The sequence below is a fragment of the Moschus berezovskii genome, chromosome 23 (assembly GCF_049115385.1).
Source record: "Moschus berezovskii isolate FMDL1 chromosome 23, NW_MosBer_1.0, whole genome shotgun sequence".
In the NCBI taxonomy this organism is placed as follows: domain Eukaryota; kingdom Metazoa; phylum Chordata; class Mammalia; order Artiodactyla; family Moschidae; genus Moschus; species Moschus berezovskii.
In genome coordinates this window covers 19083069-19108860 of record NC_142482.1, presented here as the reverse complement: position 1 = coordinate 19108860, position 25792 = coordinate 19083069, and the positions used below count along the sequence as shown (strand labels likewise).

Genomic DNA, 25792 nt, shown 5'->3' with positions numbered 1-25792 from the left:
ATATCACCTTACTCAAATTTGTTGCTTTTGGAAAGTAGCTCTTTTGCTTCTTCCCTGTTTGCCCATTTCTGTTCCTCTCTAACCTTCAGTTCAGTTCAGTCCAGTCGCTCAGTCGTGTCTGACTCTTTGCGACCCCATGAATCACAGCACGCCAGGCCTCCCTGTCCATCACCAATTAGAGGAATGAGATCACTGAGCAGTTGAAACTGACTTCCGTCTTATGCTCTCATGAACACACAACATGCCTTGTCTAACCTGTACGAAGATTCCATTCTCTTGTATTTCAAAAAATACATATAAAGAAATGTGGATGGAAAGAGGCAGCAGGGGTAGAAAACAAAGAGGACCAGGAAAGAATGAAGATAAGGTACTGGGATCAATCGTGGGGACTTCTGGGTGCAGGGAAGGGGCTGAAGGAGCCACCCAGGACTTTCTCTGCAGGGTCATTCAACCCAGAGCAAATTAGATCCTGAGAAAGTACTCTCGTTGTAAGGAATGAACACTGTACAGCAGAAATGAAAACAACACTGCAAATCAACCAGACTTCAATAAAATTAACAAATAAAGCCTGCCAGGCCAGCAGCCACCAGAGGGGCATCTCTTCGATTAAAAACTCTAAAAGTAATAAAATAAGAGGCCCACGGTCTGAAGTAGGAAACCTTTTCAAGCGGCGAAGAAGCTGGGACAGAAGGTTCTCGTCCAAGTGTCATGGTCTCTGCTCCAGCTCAGGAGACCTGCAGGAGACAGAGGAGAGGGCTGTTTCTGTACTACCTCTTCACGCTGCTTCTTCCCCCCTTCCTGGGGGCCTCCCCTGAGAGTTCTGCAGCAAGAAGGCGGAAATCAGTCTTAAGCCTCCCTGAGCCTCAGCCACGTCAGGCCATGGGCCTCTTATTTTATTATTTTTAGAGTTTACAATCGAAGAGAAGCCCCTCTGGTGGTTGCTGGCCTGGCAGTATTTATTTGTTAATTTTATTGAAATATAGTTGACTTACAGCGCTGTTTTCATTTCTGCTGTACAGCAACGTGACCCAGTTATTCACATATATACATTTAAATTTTACTTTTCATTTATTTATGGTTGCACTGGATCTTCATTGCGGGGCACGGGCTTTCTCTTGTTGTGGCTGGCGGGCTTCTCACTGCGGTGGTTTCTCCTGTTGGCAGAGCACAGGCTCTAGGGTGCGTGGACAAGTAGCTGTGGCGTGCAGGCTTATTAGCCCTTTGGCATGTGGGATCTTAGTTCTCCAACCCCGGATTGAACCTGTGTCCCCTGCATCGGGAGGTGGATTCTAACTGGAGCACCAGGGAAAACCCCACATACATACATTTTTTAAATGTTCTTTTTCATTATGGTTTATCTCAGGATATAGAGTTTCCTGTGCTGTACAGTAGGACCTTGGTGTTTATCCATCCTGTATATAATAGTTTGCATCTGCCAATCCCAGACTCCCAATCCCTCTCTTCTCCACCCCCTCCCCCTTGGCAAACACAAGTCTGTTCTCTGATTAACTGGTGCAAAGCTTTACTGCAAACTGCCTAATCAGATTTCAGTCTTTCTCATTTTGCTGTCTCCCCACTTGTCATCTCCACCACTGTTCCTAGGAGACCAAACCTCTCTCTAAAAGAGGCTGAAAGGGCACTACCTCGGCTGAAGCCCAGAGTCTCCTACGAAAGGAGATGGGGAGGCACACTCCCGGGGTACAGTGTCTCAGCCCCTGACCGTCCCTGAGATGTCTCAAAATCACAGCTTGCATCACCGAATACCAGGGTGGAAAGGGGAGCAGACCCTGGAACGCATATGACCTAGGAAGCTTCCACCACACAAATCCAGCACCATTTCATCAGCCTTAGTGTCTCTTCTTGCATTTGCTCCAGGATTTCTATCTGAGATCTCCATGACATGCTAACCCTTCTCTTATCTCTACAGGCCATCACCTCTTATATTTCACCCATAGGTACTTTCTGGATTTCCAGGAAAGTTGAGATCAACTAGGCAAAGGTTGTATTCGAGAACTTCATTGAGCAAAGCCATATTTCTTCCTCCAAACAATCTGCGGGGTGTCTCAGCTGCCAACAGGTCCCTTACCTCCTGATGTAGAAAAGCAGCCCCATCCCAAGGAACAGCAGACCCAGAACACAGGCCCCGATTCCAATCAGCATTTTTTCTTGTGAAGATTCATCCTGTGCCCCTGAGAAAAGAAGCCAGTTTCTGAGTGATTTTTATCCCAAATCCAACTTCTCTAATTGAAACTGGGAGGAAGAAGCCTGCTCTGAAAAAAACTGAAATAATTGACCATTCCTAGAAAAGAGATGAAAATTCAAGCTGAGTTGTTACAAGGTTCAGGCAGTGAATCATTTAAATATCCCAGCCCTGATAGAAGGCCACACGTCTTCAACATCTGATGGATGAGGAGCCTGGGACTGGATGAGGTGGGGAAGTCTGCCTTGGCTGATAGAGCTAGTAAAAGGCAGAGCAGGGACTGAACTTCCCTCAGGTCAGGAAGGTCCTTGGAAGGGGTGTGCCCCTTCTCAGATCACAGTGAAAAACTCAGGGCAAGAGTGTCCGAAGCACAAGCCCAACTTGACACAGGGGACTGGTGCCCAGGACCGAAGAGTGACCATGACCTGGGAGGTCACAGGAGGTTCAAACAGAGATGTCGTCTTCTCTGCTTGTTGGGCAGAACTGGCTCCCCAGGGGGCCCAGGCATTTACAGAAACCATCACGGGATATCTGCAAACTATCGGAGGAGCTCCATCACAGGACGTCACAGAGCAACCCCAACAATCTCAGCTGAAGGAGAAGAGAACATGGAGCCCATGGACACCTGTGTGGGGAGAGGAGAAACCTGACACTCGGGGGTAAGCGGGCCCCCTCCATGGCGGCTGAGAAACGTGTGAGATCAGAGAGCTCCTTACTCCATTCCACTGTGACAGGGCTCGTCCGGCTGGGGTGCTCCACGTGGCAGGTGTAGACCTCTCCACCCTGAGGAACTATTTCAAGCATCACCATGATCTGGAAGGTCCAGTCTCCATTAGGGATCAGGCCTGTGGAGACCACCCCGGCCTCCTCTTCCTGGCTGTCCCGGAACCACCTGACCTCAATGTGGCCTGGGTAGAAACCGTTCACAGAGCAGACCAGGAGGTTGTGGTGCCGTAGGGGCCGACTCTTCACAGGGTACACAGTCGCCGTAGGCTCAACTAGCAGAGAAAATGCAGTGGGGTTAGAGCAGGAGACAGACTAAGTCTCCCGACCAGACTGCAAGCTCGCACAGGCCAGGCTGCCCATGTGGCTTCAGAGGATGTAGTGCACAAATCTTGCTTGAATTTAACTCCCAAACTGCCAACCCTTATTAGAGTTGAGAGATGTTGAGGAAAACTGTGAGGTTTCTTTTCATAACTTGAAGGATTTACTTATTGTTGAACTGCAGCATTTACACTTTTTGCAGGACACGGGGCATATTCATTAAAAGTGTGATTTCTGTAACTATGCTCCCTGGGTTCAAATTCAGGCTCTGCTTCTACCTGGTTAATTCTGGAAGAGTTTTTAAATTACTTTGTGCCTCAACTTTCTTATCTCTAAAGGAGGATAATGAAACAAACTTACCTCTTTGAGTTAGATGAGTCACATATAAGACGGACTACTGCTGCCAAGTCACGTCAGTCATGTTCAACTCTGTGCGACTCCATAGACGGCAGTCCGCCAGGCTCCGCCGTCTCTGGGACTCTCCAGGCAAGAACACTGGAGTGGGTTGCCATTTCCTTCTCCAATGTGTGAAAGTGAAAAGTGAAAGTGAAGTTGCTCAGTCGTGTCCGAGTCTTAGCGACCCCATGGACTGCAGCCTACCGGGCTCCTCCATCCATGGGATTTTCCAGGCAAGAGAACTGCAGTGGGGTGCCACTGCCTTCTCCAAGATGGACTACTACTCAGCCATAAAAAAGAACAAAATAATGCCATTTACAACAACATGGATGCCCCTAGAGATGATCATACTAAGTGAAGTCAGTCAGAAAGAGGACAGACTCCACATGCTATCACTTATATGTGGGATCTAAAATATGACAAAATGAACTTATTTATGAAACAGAAACAGACACCTGGACACAGAGAACAGACCTGTGGTTGCCAAGGGGGACGGGCTTGAGGGAGGGATGGAGCGGGAGTCTGGGGCTGGTAGATGACAGTTATTATATACAGAACAGATTAACAACACGGCCCCACTGAATAGCACAGAGAACTATATTAAATATCCTATGAAAAAGCATAATGGAAAAGAGTATTACAAGAAGAATGTATGTAACTGAACCATTTTGCTGAACAGCAGAGATTAACACAACATTGTAAATCAACTATACTTCAATAAAAAATATTGACCATCATATTTTTAAAAAAGACTTGATAGACTGAAACTATGTTAAGAAACGGCTGGGGGAATTCCAGTGGTTAGGACTCTGCAGTCTCCCTGCCAAGGGCCTGGTTCAACCCCTGATCAAGGAACTGAAGTCCCACAGGCTGTGTGGAATGGCCAAAAAAAGGCTGGAACTTAGCGCTCAATATGTGTTAGTTACTCATTGAATTTATGTATTATTTTTACTATGAAAGAAAATATGATTCAAAGCTTAAGGATGAGTGAGGGAATGGCAGTGGGGTTGGCAGAGATGTCGAGCCGCCTCCATGGACGCACACCTGATGACAGCATGGAGCCTGTTCCTCCCCCGAGCAGCAGAGACAGGCCACAGAAGCCATTCTCCACAAGGGGGCCTCCAGGAAAACACGGGGCCTGCCCGGGAAAAGCAGCAAGGAGAGTTCATCATGTTAAAAGCTGCCATAGATTTATACTCAGCTGATGAATCTCTCCCTTTGTCTCCCTTTTTTCAAAACAACTCACAGTGGGATCTCACCAGACACTGAATCTGCCTGTGCCTTGATTTTGGACTTGTTCGTCTCTAAAGCTGTGAGAAATACATTTATGTAGTTTTTAACATAAGACAGTTGATGGTATTTTATTCTAGTAGTCTGACCTGATTGCAGCTGTCTGACATTATACAGATGGCAGAGTAGAAGGACGTGCGCTCATCTTCTCCTGCAAGAACACCAAACTCGCAACTAGCGGCTGAAGAACTGTTGACAGCAGGATGTTGGAACCCACCAAAGAAAAGACACCCCACGTCCAGGGACAGAGGAGAAGCCACAACGAGATGGTAGGAGGGGTTCAACCAGGGACTCTCGGAGGGCACAAACAAAACTGGTCCACACCAGGACCCAGGGAAAGGAGCAGTGACCCCACAAGAGACTGAGCCAGCCCTGCCTGTGAGTGTCTGAGGGTCTCCTGCAGAGGCACAGGTCAGCAGGGGCCTCGCACAGGGACAGGGGCTCTGGCAGCAGCAGTCCCGGGAGGCGTGGTGTGTGGCTTACGTCCACGTGGAGGAGGTCACCATCAGCCCTACCCTTAGAGCCGACAGCCCTAGCGCAGAGACTGCAGAGTCCAGGACTGGCTGCCTCAGGCCAAACTACAGGGAGTGAGCACAGCCCCAGCCATTAGCAGAAAACTGGATTAAAGATTTACTAAGCGTGACCCTACCCATCAGAGTAAGACCCAGTTTTCCCCACAGCCAGTCTCTCCCATCAGGGAGTTTGCACAAGCCTCTTATCGTCATGCATCAGAGCTCAGACAGAATGAAAACTAAAAACAAAGAAAACTAACCAAAATGATCACATGGATCTCAGCCTGTGTAAGTCAATGAAACTGTGAGCCACGCCGTGCAAGTCCACCCAAGACAGACGGGCGATGGCGGAGTCCTGACAAAACATGGACCGCTGGAGAACGGAATGGAGAACCACTTCAGCATTCTTGCCTTGAGAACCCCATGAACAGTAAGAAAGGGCAGAAAGAATGACACTGAAAGATAAGCCTCCCAGGTCAGAAGGTGTCCACTATGCTACTGGGGAAGAGTGGAGAAACAGCTCCGAATGGTGGTGCTAAAAGACTCTTGAGAGTCCTTTGGAGAGCAAGGAGATCTAACCAGTCCATCCTAAAAGAAATCAACCCTGAATTCTCATTGGAAGGACTGATGCCGGAGCTGAAGCTCCAATACTTTGGCCACCTGATGTGAACAGTTGGCTTGCTGGAAAAGATGCTGATGCTGGGGAAGATGAAGGCAGGAGGTGAAGGGGGTGGCAGAGGATGAGATGGCTGGACGGCATCACGGACTCAATGGACATGAGTTTGAGCAAACCCTGGGAGGTGGTGAAGGACGGAGAAGCCTGGTGTGCTGCAGTCCATAGGGTCGCAAAGAGTTGGACATGACTGAGTGACTGAACAACAGCAATGTTTGGAATTGTTATCATTTTAGAATTCTCTCTCCTTCTAAACTGACATTTCTGATCAGAGTATGGCCTGGGACTCAACTTCTGAAACAACCTCTAACACTATCAGGCCCTAGGTAAATACAATTATTTTAAAATAAAGGAAAAGTGGGGGAAGCATTTGTACAGAACCACAAAATAGTAGATTTAAGATCGATGGTAAACCGTTAGTCACAATTTTGCTGCTTCTATTTCAGTAAATAAAAACTGTTAAACTCTTAACATGGAAAATATTAAACACAATCTAATAGAAACCGCAAACTGGAGAAAATGTTGACTCAAAATGTTAATGATCTTACTGCATAGAGAAGCCATAAAATTACTGAGAAAAACACATGGACCCCAGCGATAACAGATTAATAGATAGTGTTTGGAGCAGTCATTACAACTGGCCCAAAAAAATGTGATAAAAGAGAACTTTAGAAATAAAAGAAATATAAATTAAAAATAATAAGATATAAATTTCCAACTAAGTGGAAATATGGAAAATAAATTTACAATGGGGAGTGCCAGGTAATTGTTTACAACCACACGAAGGGTTAATATGTAACTACCGACTTACTATTAGCATTATAAACATGGTAATATGTGATGGACAGGGAGGCCTGGCGTGCTGTGATTCATGGGGTCGCGGAGAGTCGGACACGACTGAGCGACTGAACTGAACTGAACTGAATATTAGTATGTTAATATTAAGTAACAAAATTATGTCCAAAAGTTGGCTTCACAATCATTTCAAATATGTAAACATGTACATACCAAGAAAGCAAAAACGTAGTCGGAAATTTAGAACTGAAAGCAGCTTCAGAAAGGTCAGAGGGGTGTGGGAGGTTCCTCTCCACTGCAACCCTAGAAATTAGCGCCCCCACTAATTTATTCTCAAGGCAACGCTCCTGCACACAGACACCAGCGCACTCACTGCGGAGGGCCCAGCAGTGAGGGGTGCGCCCGGAGCAGACTGGGGCCCTTCTCACAGTCTCCGGGTCCTTTTACATTCCGCCCCGCGCCGACAGCACTCCCCCAAGCCGCGGACACCTCGAGGCCCCTTCCCGAGTCTCTGCCCCCACCCCAGCCAGCCTTCCCCTCCCCCCAGCCCTCCCTGGGCGGCAGGAGACCCCCGACCCCGCATCTGTCCCCCCACCTCGCCCCCTCCCGCTGTCAGACCCCGGCCCACTGCCCCACCACGCCACCGCCCACCGCTCGCTGACAAAATCGCGCGCTGGCTTTCTGACAGCAGGCTCTCCCACGGGCCCTCGCAGCCTGCACTGTCCTACTCGGCCTAGCTCCGTCTCTCCGTCTCTGTCTCGGTCGCTGACACTCCCCTCCCCTGCACCGGCCTCTCGCCGCTGCCCGGCTCACCTCTCCTCTGCACCGTGCGGCTGGCGAAGAACCGGTAGTTGGTGGCGCAGAAGGCGCGCACGGCGCTGCGGGCCCGCTGCAGGGCGTCGGGCCAGCGGTTCCAGCGCTCGGCCGCCGGCCGCCCCATCTCGGTCAGCGCCCGGTACTCGCCCACGAGGCTGTCGAAGCGCACCTGCTCCTCGCGGTTGTAGATGTACCTGTCCAGGAAGCGCACCTGCCGCGTGCCGTTGGAGAAGTGGCACTCGGACTTGCCCTGCACCATGTAGAGAGCTGTGGGGACGGGAGTGCCCTGGTCACCGGGCAGCGAGGGCCCCCAGAGAGCCCGGGGCCGTCCAGCCCCGCCGGCCGCGCAGGGAGGACGAGCTCTGCCCCGAGCCGTTCGGGCTCCTCTTGGCCACCAGGCTCGCCTGGCGTCGCCAAGTGTGGCCTGGTCGGGGTCCCCACCACCGCCGCCTCCTGGGACCCTCCACCGCAGAGTCTCCCCACGATCTCTGCCTCCACACGGCCGCCCCCTTCCTCTGTGAGTGCTTGGTCAGGACTGCCCGCCTGCCAAACCCTCGCTGCCCCTGAGATGCCAGGAAGCGGAAACAGGCACCTTCCCTCTATTCCTGCAGCTTGAAATTTAGTGAAAGGGATGGACAGAAGCCCAATGCACAGCAATTGATAGGGGAATGAGGAATGTCGGGATAACAGGGTGGGGCTCTGTGAATGACGGAGGACCGAAGTTAGGTTAGGGCGTCAGAGGCGCGGTCTCTGAAGACACTTAAGGTGTGAGGTGTAAGGGAACGTGGCTGAGAGCTGGAGGAAGAGTGTGTGTGTCTAGGGGAAAAAGACACATTTTAAGCAGAAATGTGGAAAAGCTGAAAGAACTGGTGAACTTCCTCAAGAAGACAGTTCACTGAAGCACAAAACAGTGAGAGAAAGGAGGCTAGAAGATTGAGACTGCAGACATTACACGGAACCGGGCACTTGTAGGCAATATTAGGATTCTGACTTTATGCTAAATGTAATGAAAACTATTGATGAAGTGGTAGGAGATTAAAACCGTAACCTCAGGACAGGTCCCCCATTCCTTTTCCAAGTCTGGACAGCTCAGAAAGCCAGATTTTCTAAAAACTTGGTGCCAAGATTCATTTGGCAATTCTGACCTGCTGAGGGAAAGGGCCAGCTGGGTCTCAGAGCTCTTATTGGTTACAGATGATTCTGTAGCTTCTTTGTGTGTAAAGATACAGAGATACAAATATACACACACACACCCCATATGAGTGTATATCTTTAAATTTTGGGGTCTTTTCTTAAACTGCAGTATCGTTGATGTACAATATTATATTAGTTCCAGGTGTACAACACAGTGATTCAGTACTTTTATAGATTGTACTCCATCTAAAGTTATTACAAGATAATGGCTCTATTTCCCTGTGCTGTACTATCTGTCTTTGTTGCTTATTTATTTTATACACGGTACTTTGCATCTCTTAATACCACACCCTTGTCTCGTCCTTCCTGCCTTCCGGTTCCCCGCTGGTAGCCACTAGTTCACACTTTGTGAGTCTGTTTCTGTTTTGTCATATACATTTGTTTGTTTTATGTTTTGGATTCCACTTAGAAGTGATAACAGAGTGTTCAACTTTTTCTGTCTGACTTCTTCCACTAATCTTAATACTCTCTGCTGCTGCTAAGTCACTTCAGTCGTGTCCGACTCTGTGCGACCCCATAGACGGCAGACCTCTAGGTCCATCCATATTGTTGCAAATGGCAGAATTTCATTCTTTTTTATGACTAATATTCCATTGTATATGTACCACATTTGTATCCATTCATCTGTCAATGGACACTTAAGTTGCTTCTACATTTTGGGTATTGTAAATGATGCTGCAGTGAATGAACACTGGGATGCACGTTCTTTGGGATGCAACACTGGGATGCATGAACCCCTGCAACCTAATCTCCATGTGGTAGCTAGAATTATTAAAAAAAATAAATATAGGGCAGTGGTTCAGTGGCTAAGACTCTGAGCTTCCTGTGCACAGGGCCAGCATTCACTCCTTGGTTAGAGAACTAGATCCCATGTGCCGCAACTAAAATCCCACATGCTGCAACTAAAAAAAAAAAGATCGTGCATGCTGCAACTACAGACCTGCATGCTGCAACAAAGATTGAAGATCCCGCGTGCCACAACTAAGATCCAGTGCAGCCAAATAAATAAATAAATATCTTACAAAATATACAAATGGACTCACTTTGTAACTTCCCTTAGTAGCCTCACGTATCTCTGTAAATAAAAGTCAAATTTCTCATCATGGCCATTGGGGCCTAACATGATTTGGCTCCTGACTTTCTCTCCAGCTTCATCTTATTCCACTCCCCCACCTGCTTTATCTGTTTCAGCTGCTCGAACCTTCTTTCTGTCCCTTAAACACAGCAAACATCTTCCCACATTTCTACTTTTCCCTTGGTCCCTGGAGTATTTGTCCCTTAGATCTTTCTCATGATTGTTTTCTTCTCATCATTTATTGGATGTCACTTTCCCAGGAAAAGCCCCCTAGACACTTGCACTGAAGTCAGATGAATACTCTCTCTCTCTCTGTGTATATATATATATATATATATATATGACTCAGACAGTAGAGAATCTGCCTGCAATGCAGCAGACCTGCGTTTGATCCCTGGGTCTGGAAGGTCCCCTGGAGAAGGGAATGGCAACCCACTCCAGTATTCTTGCCTGGAGAATGCCATGGATGGAGGAGCCTGGTGGGCTACAGTCCATAGTGTCGCAAAGAGCCAGACACACTAACACTCACTCATCACATATTATATATATATATATATATACATATAATTATATATATATATAAACAGCATTTATACTGTTTCAAATGTTTCTCTTGGTTCAGTGTTTATTGGGTTGTTGATTTTCTTTCTTGTCATTAGGTAACTTCCATGATCATAATGAACTTCTCTGTATTATTCAAATAGCATTCACTGAGCCTAGTACATAATTGTTGCTCAAAAAAGTATTTGTCATTTATGGTTTCAGGAATTAATCTTTGTGCGGCTTCTGGAAAGCAGGAAGGGGCTCCAACTCCAACACAGTTTTGTAATCATGACACTTTAATTCTCCAGCCAGGGTCGAACCTGTACCCCCTGCAGTGGAAGGTGGAGTCTTAACCACTGGACCACTGGGGAAGTCTCTGTACCTTATGTCTCTTCTATATCCTGTGAGAAATTCAGACTAACTTCCTCTTTCTCTTCTTGCTACTGTAAAGAAACATTCACAGGTAATTTTAAGAGACAGGCAACATTTTATGAAGTTTCATCTCATCCAATGGGTCTGTTATAGTGCTGAAGGTTTGTGCAAACTTCGGGAATTTCCAGTAATGGTGATGACATGGTTGGGGAAAGAATACAGAAAAATGGAGGGAGAGGTAACCAAAGGCAGATGATTATGGAAAACTGTTGGCATGATGAATGAACATATGAAAATTGGGCTCAAGACTCCAAGAGGTAATGAGTTCCCTTGACTTCCTTATTGGCTTTCAGCCCCGTGGGATGGAAACAGCCTTGACACTCTCAGTATCCTGCTCAGGGTATATGGTTTGAACCATATGAAATGGCTGATATTTGACTATTTGGGGTTTATAAAAATATAATCTAATATGGTCTATTCTATACCGGGATTCCCAGGTGGCACTAGTGGTAAAGAACCCACCTGCCAATGTAGGACACATGAGAGATACAGGTTTGATCCCTGGGTTGGGAAGGTCCTCTGGAAGAGGGCATGGCAATCCGCTCCAGTATTCTCGCCTAGAGAAGCCCTTGGGCAGAGGAGCCTGGTGGGCTGCGGTCTGTAGGATCGCAGAGCATCAGACAGAGCTGAGCAACTGAAGACGCACGCAGGCATTCCACACTGAATCTCCTCTTGTGGGTTCAGAGCGAGAGGAGACACGGCAGAGGCTGAGAGGACAGAGAGCGTCAAAGTAGGCACAGTAAGCACTGAGCTGGGCCAGGTTTTCAGTCCTTCTTGAGCTCTTTACGGCATCACAGAATGCCCCTGAGATGCTCCTTAACTACAGGGTCATTCCGAGTGCTGAGGGGCCCCACTTTAGTTCCAGAGTCCTTTACACCGCAGGAGAAACGAGAGACAACTTCCCCCAACTTGTGCCAGAGAACCTCCAGTCCAGGGACACAGGCCTTGTAAACCGTGGGGTTCAGGGGAAAGAAAAGGAGACGATAGATAACCAACAAGGACGTACTGTATAGCACAGGGGATGCTGCTTAATATTGTGTAATAACCTGAAGGGGAAGAGAACCCGAAAAAGAATATATAGACTATATATTATACTATAAGAGTATATATACTATATATGTAAAAGAATATATATATACTACATATGTATGTAACTGAATTGCTGTGCTGTATACCTGAAATTCAATATTGTAAATCAACTATGAAAAAGTGAAAAGTGTTAGTTGCTCAGTTGTGTCCGACTCTTTGAAACCCCATGGACTGAAGCCTGCCAGGCTTCTCTGTCCATGGAATTCTCTAGGCAGGAATACTGGAGTGGGTCACCATTCCCTTCTCCAGGGGATCTTCCCGACCCAGGGATCGAAGCAAGATCTCCTGGGGAGCCCGGCATGTGTGTATCTCATGTATGTATGTATAACTGAGCTGCTGTACTGTACACCCGAGGCTGACACGATATTGTAAATCAACGAGACTTCAATTGAAGAAAAGAGGAGGCAGCGGGGAGGCCCCTTGGGACAGCCTCACACACTGGGGAGAGGAAGCAGCATCACAGATCCCATGCAGGACACAGGAAGGGTCTCCCAGCAGAGGTCTTTCTAATTCCTTTTGAATCCCCTTAATGTTTTCAGAGGATCGTTCCCATTTTCTGGCATAACTCAATAGAATAAAGGGAATCACGGATTTGATTATTTTGAAATTACTCATGATTATTTTGAAATTACTCATAATCATTTTGAATTATTTTGGAAATCATTTCTAAATCCTCTCAAAACCCTGAGGGAATGGGATGCGAGACTGGAGAGGTTTTATTAGAAGAGAGTTGAGAAGAAATAGGCTATACGCATAAATATGAAGGCTCCTTGGGCAGGTCTCCTAAAGAGAGCAAGTATCCAGGCGCCTTTTGTTTGTGGAAGAAATTGAGGATTCATATGACAAAGATAGGGCTTCCCAGGTGGCTCAGTGGATAAAGAATCCGCCTGCGATGCAGGAGATGCAGGAGACGTGACTTCCATCCCTGGGATGGGAAGATCCCCTGGAGGAGGGCATGGCAACACACTCCAGTACTCTTGCTTGGAGAATCCCACAGATAGAGGAGCCTGGCGGGCTACAGTCCATGGGGTTGCAAAGAGTTGGACACGACTGAAGTGACTGAGCCTGCATGCAAGCACTCACGATAGAGATAAGTAGTCACTGGAGAAGATGCTGATTTTTGAGGGATGTGGCCTGGACACAGAGGTAAAGCTAACTCCCTCCCTCCCCTTCCCTCCACAGCAGCTCACCATCCCAGGAATGCACTTACTTCGGGTGTTCCCAGCCCAAGCCAGGAGAGGGCTCAGCACCATCAGTGTCACTGGCAGAATTACTGTCCAGGAGCCTGGGGGGAACCAAAGGCACAGCATGCAGGAGAACAGAAGGCAGAGCGCCGGGGAGCAGAAAAATCTCGGTGAGGATTACGACCCACCTCCACCCACATCTCCAATATTACCAACCTAGGAGCTCATTGCTCTGTTCCTGGATTGGGTCGGCTCAATTTGGGAGAGCCAATCAGACTCATCCGCGGAAAACATCATCAGTTGCTGGTCAGATATTCAGTATGCACTTCCTCTTTTGAATCCTTCAGTTCAGTTCAGTTCAGTTCAGTTCAGTCGCTCAGTCGTGTCCGACTCTCCGCGACCCCATGAATCACAGCACGCCAGGCCTCCCTGTCCATCACCAACTCCCGGAGTTCACTCAAACTCATGTCCACAGAGTCGGTGATGCCATCCAGCCATCTCATTCTCCGTCGTCCCCTTCTCCTCCCGCCCCCAACAGGATTGTTTTAATTCCGTGCTTTAAAAGTTTGATCCGTTTGTAGTTGCAGCATTTTAATTGGGGCTCTATCGTGAGCCAGCTCTGCTGGTCAGTGATGGTCACCTAAGTTTTTCAGGATCATCTCCCCTCGCTGCCTCTGCCTTTAGTGGCACCTCCAGAATACACATAAGAGAAAGCCGCGGTGCCTTTGCAGAGAGTGTAACTAACAGTGTGACAGGGTCCGTGTCCTAATCTCATCCTGCAGGGGCTCAGAGATAGGTCTCAGCGACTCTGCTTTAGAATAATTAGTATTTTATGTGAAAAAGTGATTAATCCCTTCCTCCTGGTTCCCATTTTTGACTCTCCTCTTTCTATCCAGGACATGTCCCCTTCTCTTGCTTTACCTGAAGGAAAGATACAAGCAGATGTTGCTCAGAACATATTGTAGAGTGTTCAGTAAACAGAACCCTATGAAAAAAAACCTATGAATTATCTCCTTTGATGCAATCATATGATTTAAATATATCATTCTACTTTTAGATTGATGATTACATCTTAAATTAATATATGCAGTATCTGTGATTCAGAAGGGACTTTAAAGGAAAGCTGTCTAACTAAAGTTCTGCATTAATTCTTTTTCTACCACAAACTGTTGCAGAATAGGACTCACTTCTAGGAAGCCTGGAAAGTTGCAATATATCTGGGAAAAATGGGTTCTTCATTATCGCAAACTAGTTAGCATATAGAATCTCTGTCTTGTCCCAGTAGTTTAATAAATTCTCTGTAGTTTTCAGAAGCTATCAGCACTAAGCTGGAAACTAAAGTGAGAAGCAGGTCAGTGGTTCCTTTATTTAAGGAAAAATATTAATAACAAGGAATGGATCAACAAGTCCCATTTCTTCTTACCAAGGAAGACGCGTATCCTCCACAGAAGACTGTGTCATTTACAGGCTGCCTCAGCCCTCAGCAGGCTTAGCAGGATGCTTTCCAGTGAGATTTTAGCGGTATCCTCCATTAGGAACTTTAAAGAAGTATTCGTTTTTATTTATTTATTTGGTTGTGCCAGGTCTTAGCTGTGGCATGTGAATCCAGTTCCCTGACCAGGGATGGAACCCAGGACCCTGCATTTGGAACTCGGAATCTTAGCCACTGGACCACCAGGAAGAGGCTTAAAGATGATCTGGGGACAAAACAGCAAACAAAAAACCAACAAACTAACTATTACAGCAACAACAACAAAAAAACCCTTTTCTGTGCCAATATCAGTGTCGCGCGCCCCCTGCTGGCCGCCGGGCCCAGAACCAGACACCGGCTGGAGAAGCTTGCGGAGCCGCGCCCGCCGCGGACAGAGGGGCGCGAAGCGGCGACGGCGCGAGGGGGCTTCAGATCGCGAAGGAGACCCCCGGGCTGCCGCTGGGGAGGTGGCGCGAGCGGAAATTCGGAGCGCCAACGGGAGAGACGCCTCCCCCAGACCGCGCACTGCACGCCCCCGGCGTCCTGGCCCTCTGGGCCTGGGGAGCCAGGAGCAGGGCGGACGCCCTCGAAAGCTCGGCGGCTGGAGGGGCCGGGTGTGCGGAGGGCGTCATGGAACTTCTTCTAGAGCATGAGGTTGCCGATGGTCAGGCTTCCCAGCTCCTCTGTCAGGCCGAATGCCCTTTGTCCTAGGAGGGAGGTGCTGGTGAGATGGGGTACCCAGGGCATCTTTCAGCAGCACTGGGTAAATGGGCACCGTGGAAAACGTCTGCTGCCCATTTTTAATGGGATTTTTTTTCCTATTGAGTTGTATGGATTTTAAAATATATTTTGGATATTAACCCCTTTATCAGATACATGATTTGCAAGTATTTTCTCCCATTCGGTAGGTTGCCTTTGCATTTTTGGTAGGTTTCCTTTGCTGTGCAAGAATTTTTTACTTTGATGTAGTTCTACTTGTTTATTTTTATTGCTTTTGGGGTCAGATTTTTTAAAAATCGTCATCAAAACCTATGTCGAGAAGCTTAACACCTACGTTGACTTCTAGGAGTCTGTGGTTTCAGGTCTTGCATTCAAGTTTTTAGCCCATTTGGAGTTAATTTTTGTCTATGGTGTTAATATTGATAGTTGTCTAATTTCATTCTTTTGCATGTGGCTGCCCGGTTCTCCTTACACCTTTTACTGAAGAGACTGTCCTTTCCCCATCGTGTATTGGCTCTTTTGTTTTAAATTAATTGACTGCAGCCATGAAATTAAGATGCCTGCTCCTTGGAAGAAAAGCTATGACAAACCTAGACAGCATATTAAAAAGCAGAGACATTACTTTGCTGACAAAGGTCTGTATAGTCACAGCTATGTTTTTTCCGGTAGTCATGTATGGATGTGAGTTGGACTGTAAAGAAAACTCAGCACGGAAGAATTGATGCTTTTGGACTGTGTGTTGGAGAAGACTCTTGAGAGTCCCTTGGACTGCAAGGAGATCAAACCAGTCAATCCTAAAGGAAATCAGTCCTGAATATTCATTGGAAGGACTGATGCTGAAGCTGAAGCTCCAATACTTTAGCCACCTGATGTGAAGAACTGACTCATTGGAAAAGACTGAAGGCGGGAGAAGGGGACGACAGAGGATGAGGTGATTGGATGGCATCACCAATTCGATGGATGAGTTTGAGTAAACTCTGGGAGTTGGTGATGGACAGGGAGGCCTGGCGTGCTGCAGTCTATGGGGTCGCAAAGAGTTGGACAGGACTGAGCGACTGAACTGGATTGACCGAATGTATGAGCTTATTTCTGGGCTCTCTATTGTGTTCCACTGGTCAGTTTTTATACTAAGCCCATGCTGATTGCCATGGCTCTGTAATGTGGTTTGAAATAAAGCCTGGAGGCACCTTCCACACTTCATGGGCTTCCCAGGTGGCGCTAGTGGTAAAGAACCCTGCTGCCAATGCAGGAGATGTAAGAGGCACAAGTTCGATCCCTGGGTTGGGAAGATCTCTTAGAAGAGAGCATGGCAACCCACTCCAGTATTCTTGCCTGGAGAATCCCACAGACAGGATTCTGGAAGTCTACAGTCCATATCCGGTTGCACAGTGTCAGACATGACTGAAGTGACTTAGCACGCATGCACATACTTTGTAATGTTTCATTTCACAAAATGTTAAGAATGAAAGGGGCTTTAGGGACTATCCAGCCAATTTCAGCCTCTTACCATAAATATGAATAATACCATAATGCAAATACAGCAAGTCCCCTACGTACAAACCTTTAAGTTTTGAACTTTCAAAGATGCAAACCTGCCTTCCATCACGGTCAGGCTTTAGTGAGACTGCAGCTTGTCCTGTCTGCTGCTGCTGGTCCTTCAGCTTGACCATCTCCCACCTCTCCCACCTCGTCAGTAACCCTTCCCGCCTGTTCACTTGACGCCGGCCCCTCTATGTATGCCAGCTGCTGTCCTGTACTGCTGCACTTTTCAAACAACTGCACGGTAAGATTAAAAGTGTTTTTTGTTTTTTCATGTATTGTGTGATAAGTTGGGCATCTAGGCTAACTTTGTTGGACTCACAAACATGGTCAGAACATGAACAGAATTTGATCGTGTGTAGGAGACTTACTGTAGTCTGAGGAGTGCATCTTCCCCAGCCAAGGTCACCTGCTAAGGCCTCCTCACGTCCAGTCCAGACATCAGTTCCCTTCTAATTTACTTTCCTAAATATCGCCTGGCCTATATGTTCAGAAACATTTACAGGGAATGTTAAATATTTACACAAAAGCATAAGGACAGAGAAGCTGGTAGATGTCAGTGGCTTATCTTCAGGGAGTGTAGGAGCGGGGAGCCTTCATCTAAATGGAAAGTTTATTAGCAGCACCCTTAAGAGCCCTGCCATTAAACAGCCCATGTACAGTTCTGAGAAGGGCCCCTTCCCCAGCAGGGAACCTTGACGCCCTGGAATCCCAGGCCCCTTCCCCACATCTGACACCACCAGTGCTTGAAAAATGCTGTCACATTTTCTCTCTGCAGGGTCTCCAAGGAACCTCCTAAGATGTGGCCTCATCCTGGGTTTCCACACTTTGCACTCTTAGTTAACTTCTGTGTAGGTGCTAGTTCAGAAGGAGGTGGCCCAGGCTGGCTCCCTCCACTGAGACAGAAAGGCTCACCAACGGCCAGGGTCTGGGCGGCAGACAGAAGCATCCTGGGGCCAGGCTGGGCCATGAGGCACATGGATCTTAGTTCCCTGACCAGAGATCGAACTCAAGCCCCCTACCTCAGAAGCTTGGAGTTTTAACGAGACTGCTAGGGAAGTCCTTAACGGGTTTGTTTGTAAACTCTTCTGCTTTTTTCAGTGCTGGGTCTCCAGTGCTGCACAAGCTTTTCTCTAGTTGTGGCAAGTGGGGGCTACTCCCTAACTGTGGCGTGGGCTTCTCACTGTGGCAGCGTCTCTTGCTGCAGAGCACGGGCTCCAGGGCGGTGGGTTCAGTTGTGGCCCGAGGGCTGTGTGGCTCTCGGGCTTAGCTGTCCTGTGGCATGCGGGATCTTCCTGGATCAGGGATCAAAAAACCTGTGTCTCTTGCACTGGCAGGTGGATTCCTCGCCACTGAGCCACCAAGGAAGCCTCCTTCACAGGTTTTGTTTGTTTGGAAACCTCTTGTAAATCCAGGAGACTTGATGGGTCAAGTAAGGGCCAATTGTGTTCTGAGTGAGTGCCTGGGCTCAGCCAACGCTATTTCCACCAAGGACAAGGCACTCTTTGCTTATCTCACTGTTTGTTTTGCTCCCAAAGCCTGACCCCTCAGCTGTGTTCAGGAGGAAAAGCATCAGCGCTGCCTGTGGGCCCCCAGCCCGGGCCCACTGAGCCAGAGCTGCACTGGCGTTTGACTGATCCTGCCCTGGGATCATTCAGATAAAGGCAGACCAGCAGGTGAAGCTGAGAACAGTGGATGGACCAGATGAACTAGGGGTCGGGGGTAGGTGAGACAGGTGTGTCTGAAGACATGGGTGGGCACTGGCTATCTGCCGGGCCTGCTGGTCCAGTCTGAGTGGTCACCACCGTGCACACAGCACCTGAGTCACTTGCAGGTAATTCACCACGTGACCACTGACTCAGCACGGTGACGGTTTGGAATAAAAGGAAAATTCATGTCCGGCGGTCACTGCTGCCCTCCCCACAGGGCTGAGGGCTCCTGGGGAGGTCAGGCATCTGTTCTCATCACTGTGCTTCTTTCTAGAAAGAGCTGAGGGTGGAGCATGATGAAGAAATCATTTTCTGGTGTACTTGGGCTAATTAAAAAAATATCCACCACCATCCGATTAGTTGCAGAACTCACACTTTCAAGAGTTTTCACAATGCCAATTCCATTCTTTTATTTCCTCATACCACAAACATTTTACTGCCTTTTTACAACCTGAATTTACATAAGCAAATTGCAAAGGAAAAACAGGCATTCTTTTATCCTCCAAAATGCATGTAAGAAATATAGCACAACTCTAGTGTTTATACACGAACAGGCTTAGCTGAAGCTTTATGGCAATTTCTTAAAATGAGCATGACAGCTTAAATATTTATGCCTGTAAAGGTTTGCGTAATCTACTATACATAGTTATTTCAGAAGCAGTTAAGACATTTAATTAACTGGAGAAAATCTTCAACAAAAAAGCTCTAACAATTGTGTGCAACTTAAATTATTTACAATTAAACATTTAGGGTCCTGATTCACAAAACTTAGTGCATATCATGATTTTTGCAAAGAAGCTAAGTAGTATGCAGAATATTCCTTGGGTAAAATCTAGAACGAATGGCTTTTAGAAGAATTGTCTGTAATATGCTTATTGGAAACTAGACGAAAAGTAACAAAACAAAACCTTCAGCAACTGCATTTGATTTGAAAATTTAAGTAGACAGCAGTAATCAGAAAAAAACAGGGGCCACAGGAGAAGAGCTGGTGGCATTTTTGATATTAGTTTCGTTATGTACAAGGAGAAAAACGATTCTCCCCATTTTTGTCCTTAAAAAAAAAAAAACACCCCCAATAATCACTACATGTGAACTCGAGAGTCTTTCTTCTTCCAGAGTTGTCTTTAAACTTAACACCAAAATTAGCAAATATGGATTAAAAAGTACCATCAGTTCAGTGGGTTTTGTTTTAGTAGAGAAAGCCTGGGACAGGGCTACCAAGGGATTAGCTATTCAAATTACGAGAGAATTGTCACAGATAAGGCGCCAGAACCCCAAGCTTCCCCTTGAAGCACTTTGGTGGATTCAAAAGTGATTCTACATAGATGCCAAAGGAGATGATGCAAAGAAAATGAGCAGGACAATCTGTTTTTAAGGTAAAGTGACAGAATTTTCAGTGAATCAGGTACCAGGTTAAAGTCTTAAAAAAAAAAAAAAAAAAAAGCCCAAATTTACAGTAAACATTTTAAACTCTGGAATGCAGATATGGTACAGTTACCGCTAAGTTACATTTACAAAACTGCTTCAGACAGTAGTTGCTCCAGAGTCAGAATTGAAAAATGTACAAGCCAGCTCATGAGAACCTTAGATACAATGTTATTAAAATACATTGTTAATCATAAAAATACTTTACTATGTACATGTACACTGTATAAACTCTAGGTCTGCTTAAACCCATTTCGGCCAGTGCAGCGCGTAATTACCACCTGCTCATCACACAATGCACACAGCTGGTCCAGCCATCAATTCTTCGGGAACACGGGGAAGGGCTTCTCGTCCTGCAGGGCGTCTAGGTGGAAGAGTCGGTTTTACTTCCACTGTACCTTACTTTCCTAAATGCTGGTCCGAGTAACTCTGGGCACTCACATGATTCATTTGCGATTTGATTACACTTTAGAAGAAGGCTATAGTTCATCTGGTCAGTTATGACACTGTCCTGCTTGTAGTCGGGATGCTTTGCGATAAACTCCCTCATCCATTTGGCAACTGTCATTAATTCTCCTGGGGGGGGAAAATAATTTTTTTTTTTAATGACAACTTAGTAGTATTTTTTTATTTGTTGGGTCTGGTTTTTATCTTTAGTAAGCTGACATTTAGTGGCTGGACAACACAACCCTGAAGAAGAATCAAGAGTGGCTTTTGGGCCTATCCACACGGCAGGGGCTGGGAATAAGATGTTTTTCACCTTGTCTGAAGAACTCCTCCTGGAAAGGGTTTCATGTTGCAGGCAGGCAGCGAGAACACACATGTCCTGCTGCTATGAGACCTGTTAGGTGCTAAGACACAGGAGCCAACGCATATTGACTAATCTGTGTCCTCCCATCCAGCCAGGCCTGCCTGCAGGTGTCAGAGACTGCCCTGCACGGGGGGCTCTGCGTTCCCCAGAGCGACCTGATCAAAGAGGGACACAGAATAGTGCGCAGATGCACTCAGAGAGAAGCCCGCAGAGGCAGCACTTGGGGGGGGTTGGTCACCCTTTCGGCTCTGGAGACCTCACAGAAGCCTCAGCGAAGTAACACAAGCCGCTGTCCTCTTCGTCACAGCTGACAGCTCCCAGGCCACCGGGATCCCAAAGCTGGGAAAGCAGGGGTCCCTGGGCGCCCCTACAGGGAGGCAGGCCAGAGGGCCCGAGTCCAAGCTGTGTGCTTAGTCAGTTCACCTTGGAACTGGCTTAGACTCATATGGAGAGTCCAGGGTGCTGCAGAGCACACATAGTTGGGCAATAATGACAAACTATCCACATACGGTAATTCATCGCCTAAAATGCCATCGGGTTAAAGATGCAACACTAGTTTATGAACCAGTAAGAGAAAAAGCGCCGCTGATTCAAAGGTGACTATCAGACAACAAGGTGTGTGTAACCGCAGAGATGGGACTGCCTGGGGAAGTGCGGGGATTCAGGACGCTGTATGCTTTAACAAAAGACCACTTTAAAAACTGAGTATTTTAAGACTGTGAGGTTCTGCCTACATTAAGAGATCTTCTTTTAAAAAAACAAAGAACAGCAGAGGCTGCGTACCAGACGCTCTCTTCTTGATGAGCTTCAGATAGTTCAGGATGCTGCATCTGGTGTCCACATCCACCTCCATGGTTTCCAGGTAGGAGTTCAGGACGGGTATCAGCCCGGGGAACACGCCTTCCTGCGAGAGCAGGGTGCAGTCAGGCAGGGGCGCTTGGGCAGGGGGTGGGGCAGTCGGGGCACAGGCCAAGGCGGGCCCTACCTTGCCGTTGATGATGGTGTCGATGGTCATGAGCGCGTACTCCTCGGCCGCTGGCTCCGCGCTTCCCGCGACCTTGCCGCAGCCGTCTACCACGGCGTTGCCACCTGCTGGAGGGGCGCAGGGCGCGTTAGCAACCGGTGCGGCCTCCAGGGACCCCAGAAATGCAAGAAAAGGCAGTACCTTTGCAAATGTCTTTTCTGAAATAAAACAGTCCCTGCAGGACGGCATCTCGTTTCTGGGCGACCTTCATGTTCTCATCAACCTAAGGAGGAAAACCATCGCAGCCACGTCAGAATGTTCCCATAGTCAGGACACTCCTGCTTCCACATGGGTGCAGCCACCGGACTCTGTGGTGGGGACCCACCTGAGACGAACCCTCCCATCCCCAGCGCTTGCTGCGGCCAGAGAGGCCGCATGGTCACGGGGAGTCGTGTCCCTCAACCCCAGCCTGGGATGTGCTTTTCAACTTGAAGAGAAGCGCAGCTCAGAAATCCATGTGAAACTCACATGCGTGGAGGCTGCCTGGGAGAACCGCGGGGAATGCATAGTTCCGGGGAGGCACGGAGCCGGTCCCAGCTCACAGCCCGAGGCGCGGAGGGAAGCGCAGAGGCCCTGCTGCCTTGGGGGGCAGGGGGCCCTCTGTCCTCCCTGCCCCCACGGCTTTGCTGCCTCACCCGACCAGCTGGCAGTGGGCAGGTCCACTTGGCAGTGGGCAGGTCACCAATGCTGCCTGCCCACCTGGGGCTCTGCCCACTCCCTCAGGAGCCCCTAGCTCCCTCTTCGTGAATTCATTTATTTCAATCAACATAATGAAATCTTAGGGGACACTCCCAACATACAAAACAGACACAAGTCAGAGCTCACACTGGAAGGACGGCTGGGACAAAGTCCTGGATCAGCTTTGCCCTTCACACCCGTTAATTCCTACAGTTATTTATTTTTTTAAAAGGTACCTATGACCTTCAGATTAATATAGATAGTTCTAGGAACATGTTCAAATAATAATCCTCATATGTCTGGCTTCAATCCTAATCAACACTTGTATTTTTCTTAGTCTTGACAAAAAGCCACAAAGATCAACAGTTGTAATTTCTGCTTTTATAAATTCCTTTTTCAGTGTATTTTTTACTACTGCTCTTTAGATTCTTAATTTGACTACTTAGGTTTATTTTTAATCTTTCTGTTAAAGCATTTAAAACTATGGTTTTCCCTTGAGACCAGCTCTGCCAGTATCATTTTCCTATACAGTCTACAGTTCTAATTTTGATTTGATCTGGAACCTATTAGGAAAACAACTTAAAATTTCCAACAGTTAAATTTTTCCTGATGAGTTTTGGTGGAAATGTGACTTACTGTATGCTGTCTAGTTTTGAGAAGTAAAAATTTTCCTCGATTAATTTTTGATATTCTTCCTCGAGGCATTCAAAAAGCGTGTGTGGAATGAGACTTGTGATACAAACGACACAGCCAAGCTTGTTAACCATGCTGTTTACCTCCACTGTGGCTTCCTCTGACCGTGTGACCTGTCAGTTACTGAGTAACAGGACGGCTGCTCCTGTAAGGGGTCTATGCCACTGTCCCGATGTGGCCTCAGGACAGCCCGCCTGGCCCCACTCTACACCTGCACACCAGGGCGCTGAGAGGACTCGAACTGTCCCGGTGAAAAGGCTGGTGAGTGGTGCAAGAGAACGAGTGCTCACCTGGACCAGTATCTCCCCCACCGCACTACAGCGCCCTTAAATTCGTTTATGCTCTTGAGAAGCTATGCTTTCTGGATTAAAAAAAAAAAGAAACAACAATCATGGTTCTAATGATCTTGGATGAGCAAGTGGACAAACTTGCTTTCTGAATCTCATTTAAGACTGTCTCACATTTTTCTGTTACAACTTTGCATTCCTGTATTCTTTTTAAAAGGTCATTATGGAGCTCTTTGTTGTCAACATCTGTCAGTGTTTTAGGAGTATCTTATGCAAATTACACTGCTATTTTAGATCATCGCTTTCAGCATTTGAATAGGAGAACACAGTCTATTCAAATTTGTCTTCATCTGATTTTCCCCATTGTGTGCTCTCTTGGGCATCCTGTCTTACCATGCCCATGGCCCGAGACCCACTGCTGTGGCTCCGAAGTTTTCTTTGTTCTTTCCCCACCCGCTTTAGCTAGGAGATTAGAGGCGACAAATCCTATTTCTAAGCATTAAATGTTTCTTCTTACTTTCAGACAGTTCAGTTCAGTCGTTCAGTCATGTCCAACTCTTTGCGACCCCACAAACCACAGCACGCCAGGCCTCCCTGTCCATCACCAACTCCTGGAGCTTACTCAAACTCATGTCCATTGAGTTGGTGATGCCATCCGATCATCTCATCCTCTGTCGTCCCCTTCTCCTCTTGCCTTCAATCTTTCCCAGCATCAGGGTCTTTTCCAATGAGTCAGCTCTTTGCATCAGGTGGCCAAAGTATTAAAGCTTCAGCTTCAACATTAGTCCTTCCAATGAACACCCAGGACTGATCTCCTTTAGGATGGACTGGTTGGATCTCCTTGCAGTCCAAGGGCCTCTCAAGAGTCTTCTCTAGCACCACAGTTCAAAAGCATCAATTCTTCGGCGCTCAGCTTTCTTTACAGTCCAACTCTCATATCCATACATGACCACTGGAAAAATCATAGCCTTGACTAGACGGACAAGTAGTTTTGAAATTCTTTCTCCAGATGTCAGCCATTAAAAAGCATCTACTATTCCCCTCCTTCCACTGACCCCTTGCTAGATAAAACTTCTGGCTGACTTTGAGCCCTAACTTCATCTTTTTTGTTATAATCACTTGGGATTTAAAGACTAGCTCGGCTGCCAGAGACGTCCACAGTTCTAGTTCTTTGCCTTCAGGATTCTGGAGATTTCTCTTCATCTCTTCCAGCCTTTAATGTTGCAGATGAGAAATGAGACCAACTGATTTTTCTTCTTTTTGGCGGAAAGCGAAGTAGCCTAATTTCCTCTCCTTTCTGGACAACTGATCTTTTCTTTGAGATTCTTCCTAGATTTCGGTTCTTCTTTACCTATATCTGTCTCATCCTTAATGGACTCTTACTCAGGGAAAATTATATTCATTTATTTTCTTTATTGGATCTCACATCTCTTTTGTGTAGACCACTCTCTTCTTCTAATTATTAGACAAACACTGAACTTTTCAAAGAATTTCTCTCTTGCTTTTCCAAAGGGGTTCCATTTGTCTGCGGTCCTACAGGGCCGAATCTCAGTTTGGTTCCTGAAATCAGTGACTCTGACCTTCAACCACCAACCACATCTGCTTACTGGGGAGCATACTGAGTTTTTAAAAGTGTGGTTACCATGTCCTTTGTTTCTGAGAACTCCTCTGCTCTCCAAATGTTCTTTGATCCACAGAGCCTGTTTATTTAAGATGCGACTTCTCCAGAATTTCTTCAAGGGCATTAGTGAGAATTTCTTAAAAAATTCTTTCCAATTTCCAAATTAACTGTGTTCTGCTGAGGATGATACACTCTGCAGGCCCGTGGGCTCTTCTCTTGAAGGTTATTAAAAGTTTTCAAGCTTCTCCTGCCTTTCAGATGTCTGTGCCTGGCCCTGGACCAGCACGTGTCCCCGAGAGGAAGGTGCTCTCCAGCAGTAAACACCACAGTGCTCCATGATCTGCTGCTGGTCGAATTCTCGGATATGGAGGAACCGACTGTAAGTTACATGTAGTTTTCTGACTGTGTGAGGGTCAGAGTCCCTAATGCCTGTGTTGTCCAAGGGTCAAGTGTATTTACATTCATAAGCAAAGGCTTAGACAGGCAGCTCTTGGGGACCCGTCACAAGGGCTGATCTCCCCAGGGGGTGCCCCACAAGGCTAACAGGGGCCCGCAGAGTCCTGCAGGTCGG

At 47.1% G+C, this 25792-nt stretch overlaps 2 protein-coding genes across 5 annotated transcripts in view; both read right to left on the bottom strand.

The window, feature by feature from the left end:
• Positions 1–659: 659 nt before the first annotated feature.
• LOC129543645 (DLA class II histocompatibility antigen, DR-1 beta chain-like) lies at positions 660–13465 on the bottom strand. Of its 3 annotated transcripts, XM_088831121.1 has the most exons (6): positions 13270–13465; positions 7724–7993; positions 3098–3198; positions 2917–3013; positions 2087–2189; positions 660–1154 (listed from the first exon to the last, which is right to left on the bottom strand). In XM_088831121.1, exons 1-6 carry the CDS (start codon positions 13367–13369, stop codon positions 1073–1075), a joined length of 753 nt encoding a protein of 250 aa, XP_088687247.1. In that variant the 5' UTR covers positions 13370–13465; the 3' UTR covers positions 660–1072. The 3 variants fall into 3 exon arrangements, with proteins under 3 accessions (XP_088687247.1, XP_088687246.1, XP_055262848.2); XM_088831120.1 differs by having other exon boundaries at positions 2917–3198; positions 13270–13455; XM_055406873.2 differs by having other exon boundaries at positions 660–734; positions 2917–3198; positions 13270–13454.
• Positions 13466–19066: 5601 nt separating this feature from the next.
• GCLC (glutamate-cysteine ligase catalytic subunit) overlaps positions 19067–25792 on the bottom strand; it is a 44431-nt gene continuing 37705 nt past the window's right edge. The window contains exons 13-16 of one of the 2 annotated variants that reach the window (XM_055406143.2): positions 22084–22165; positions 21904–22010; positions 21702–21822; positions 19067–20683 (exon numbers count right to left, since the gene is read on the bottom strand). In XM_055406143.2, coding sequence (XP_055262118.1) covers positions 20472–20683; positions 21702–21822; positions 21904–22010; positions 22084–22165 — 522 coding nt within the window. In that variant the 3' untranslated portion in view covers positions 19067–20471. The remainder of the gene's footprint in view (positions 20684–21701; positions 21823–21903; positions 22011–22083; positions 22166–25792) is intronic. The other variant, XM_055406144.2, reaches the window with a different exon arrangement.

Coding starts and splice junctions, on each gene's coding strand:
- LOC129543645 (XM_088831120.1), bottom strand. CDS start 13,369: ATGCTGTGCCTTTGGTTCCCCCCAGGCTCCTGGACAGTAATTCTGCCA. Junction 2,190..2,916: donor CCCTGTCACAGTGGAATGGA/GTAAGGAGCTCT, acceptor TTCTTTTCTCAG/GGGCACAGGATGAATCTTCA. Junction 1,155..2,086: donor CTGCTTTTCTACATCAGGAG/GTAAGGGACCTG, acceptor CTCTGCCAACAG/GAGAAACCACCGCAGTGAGA.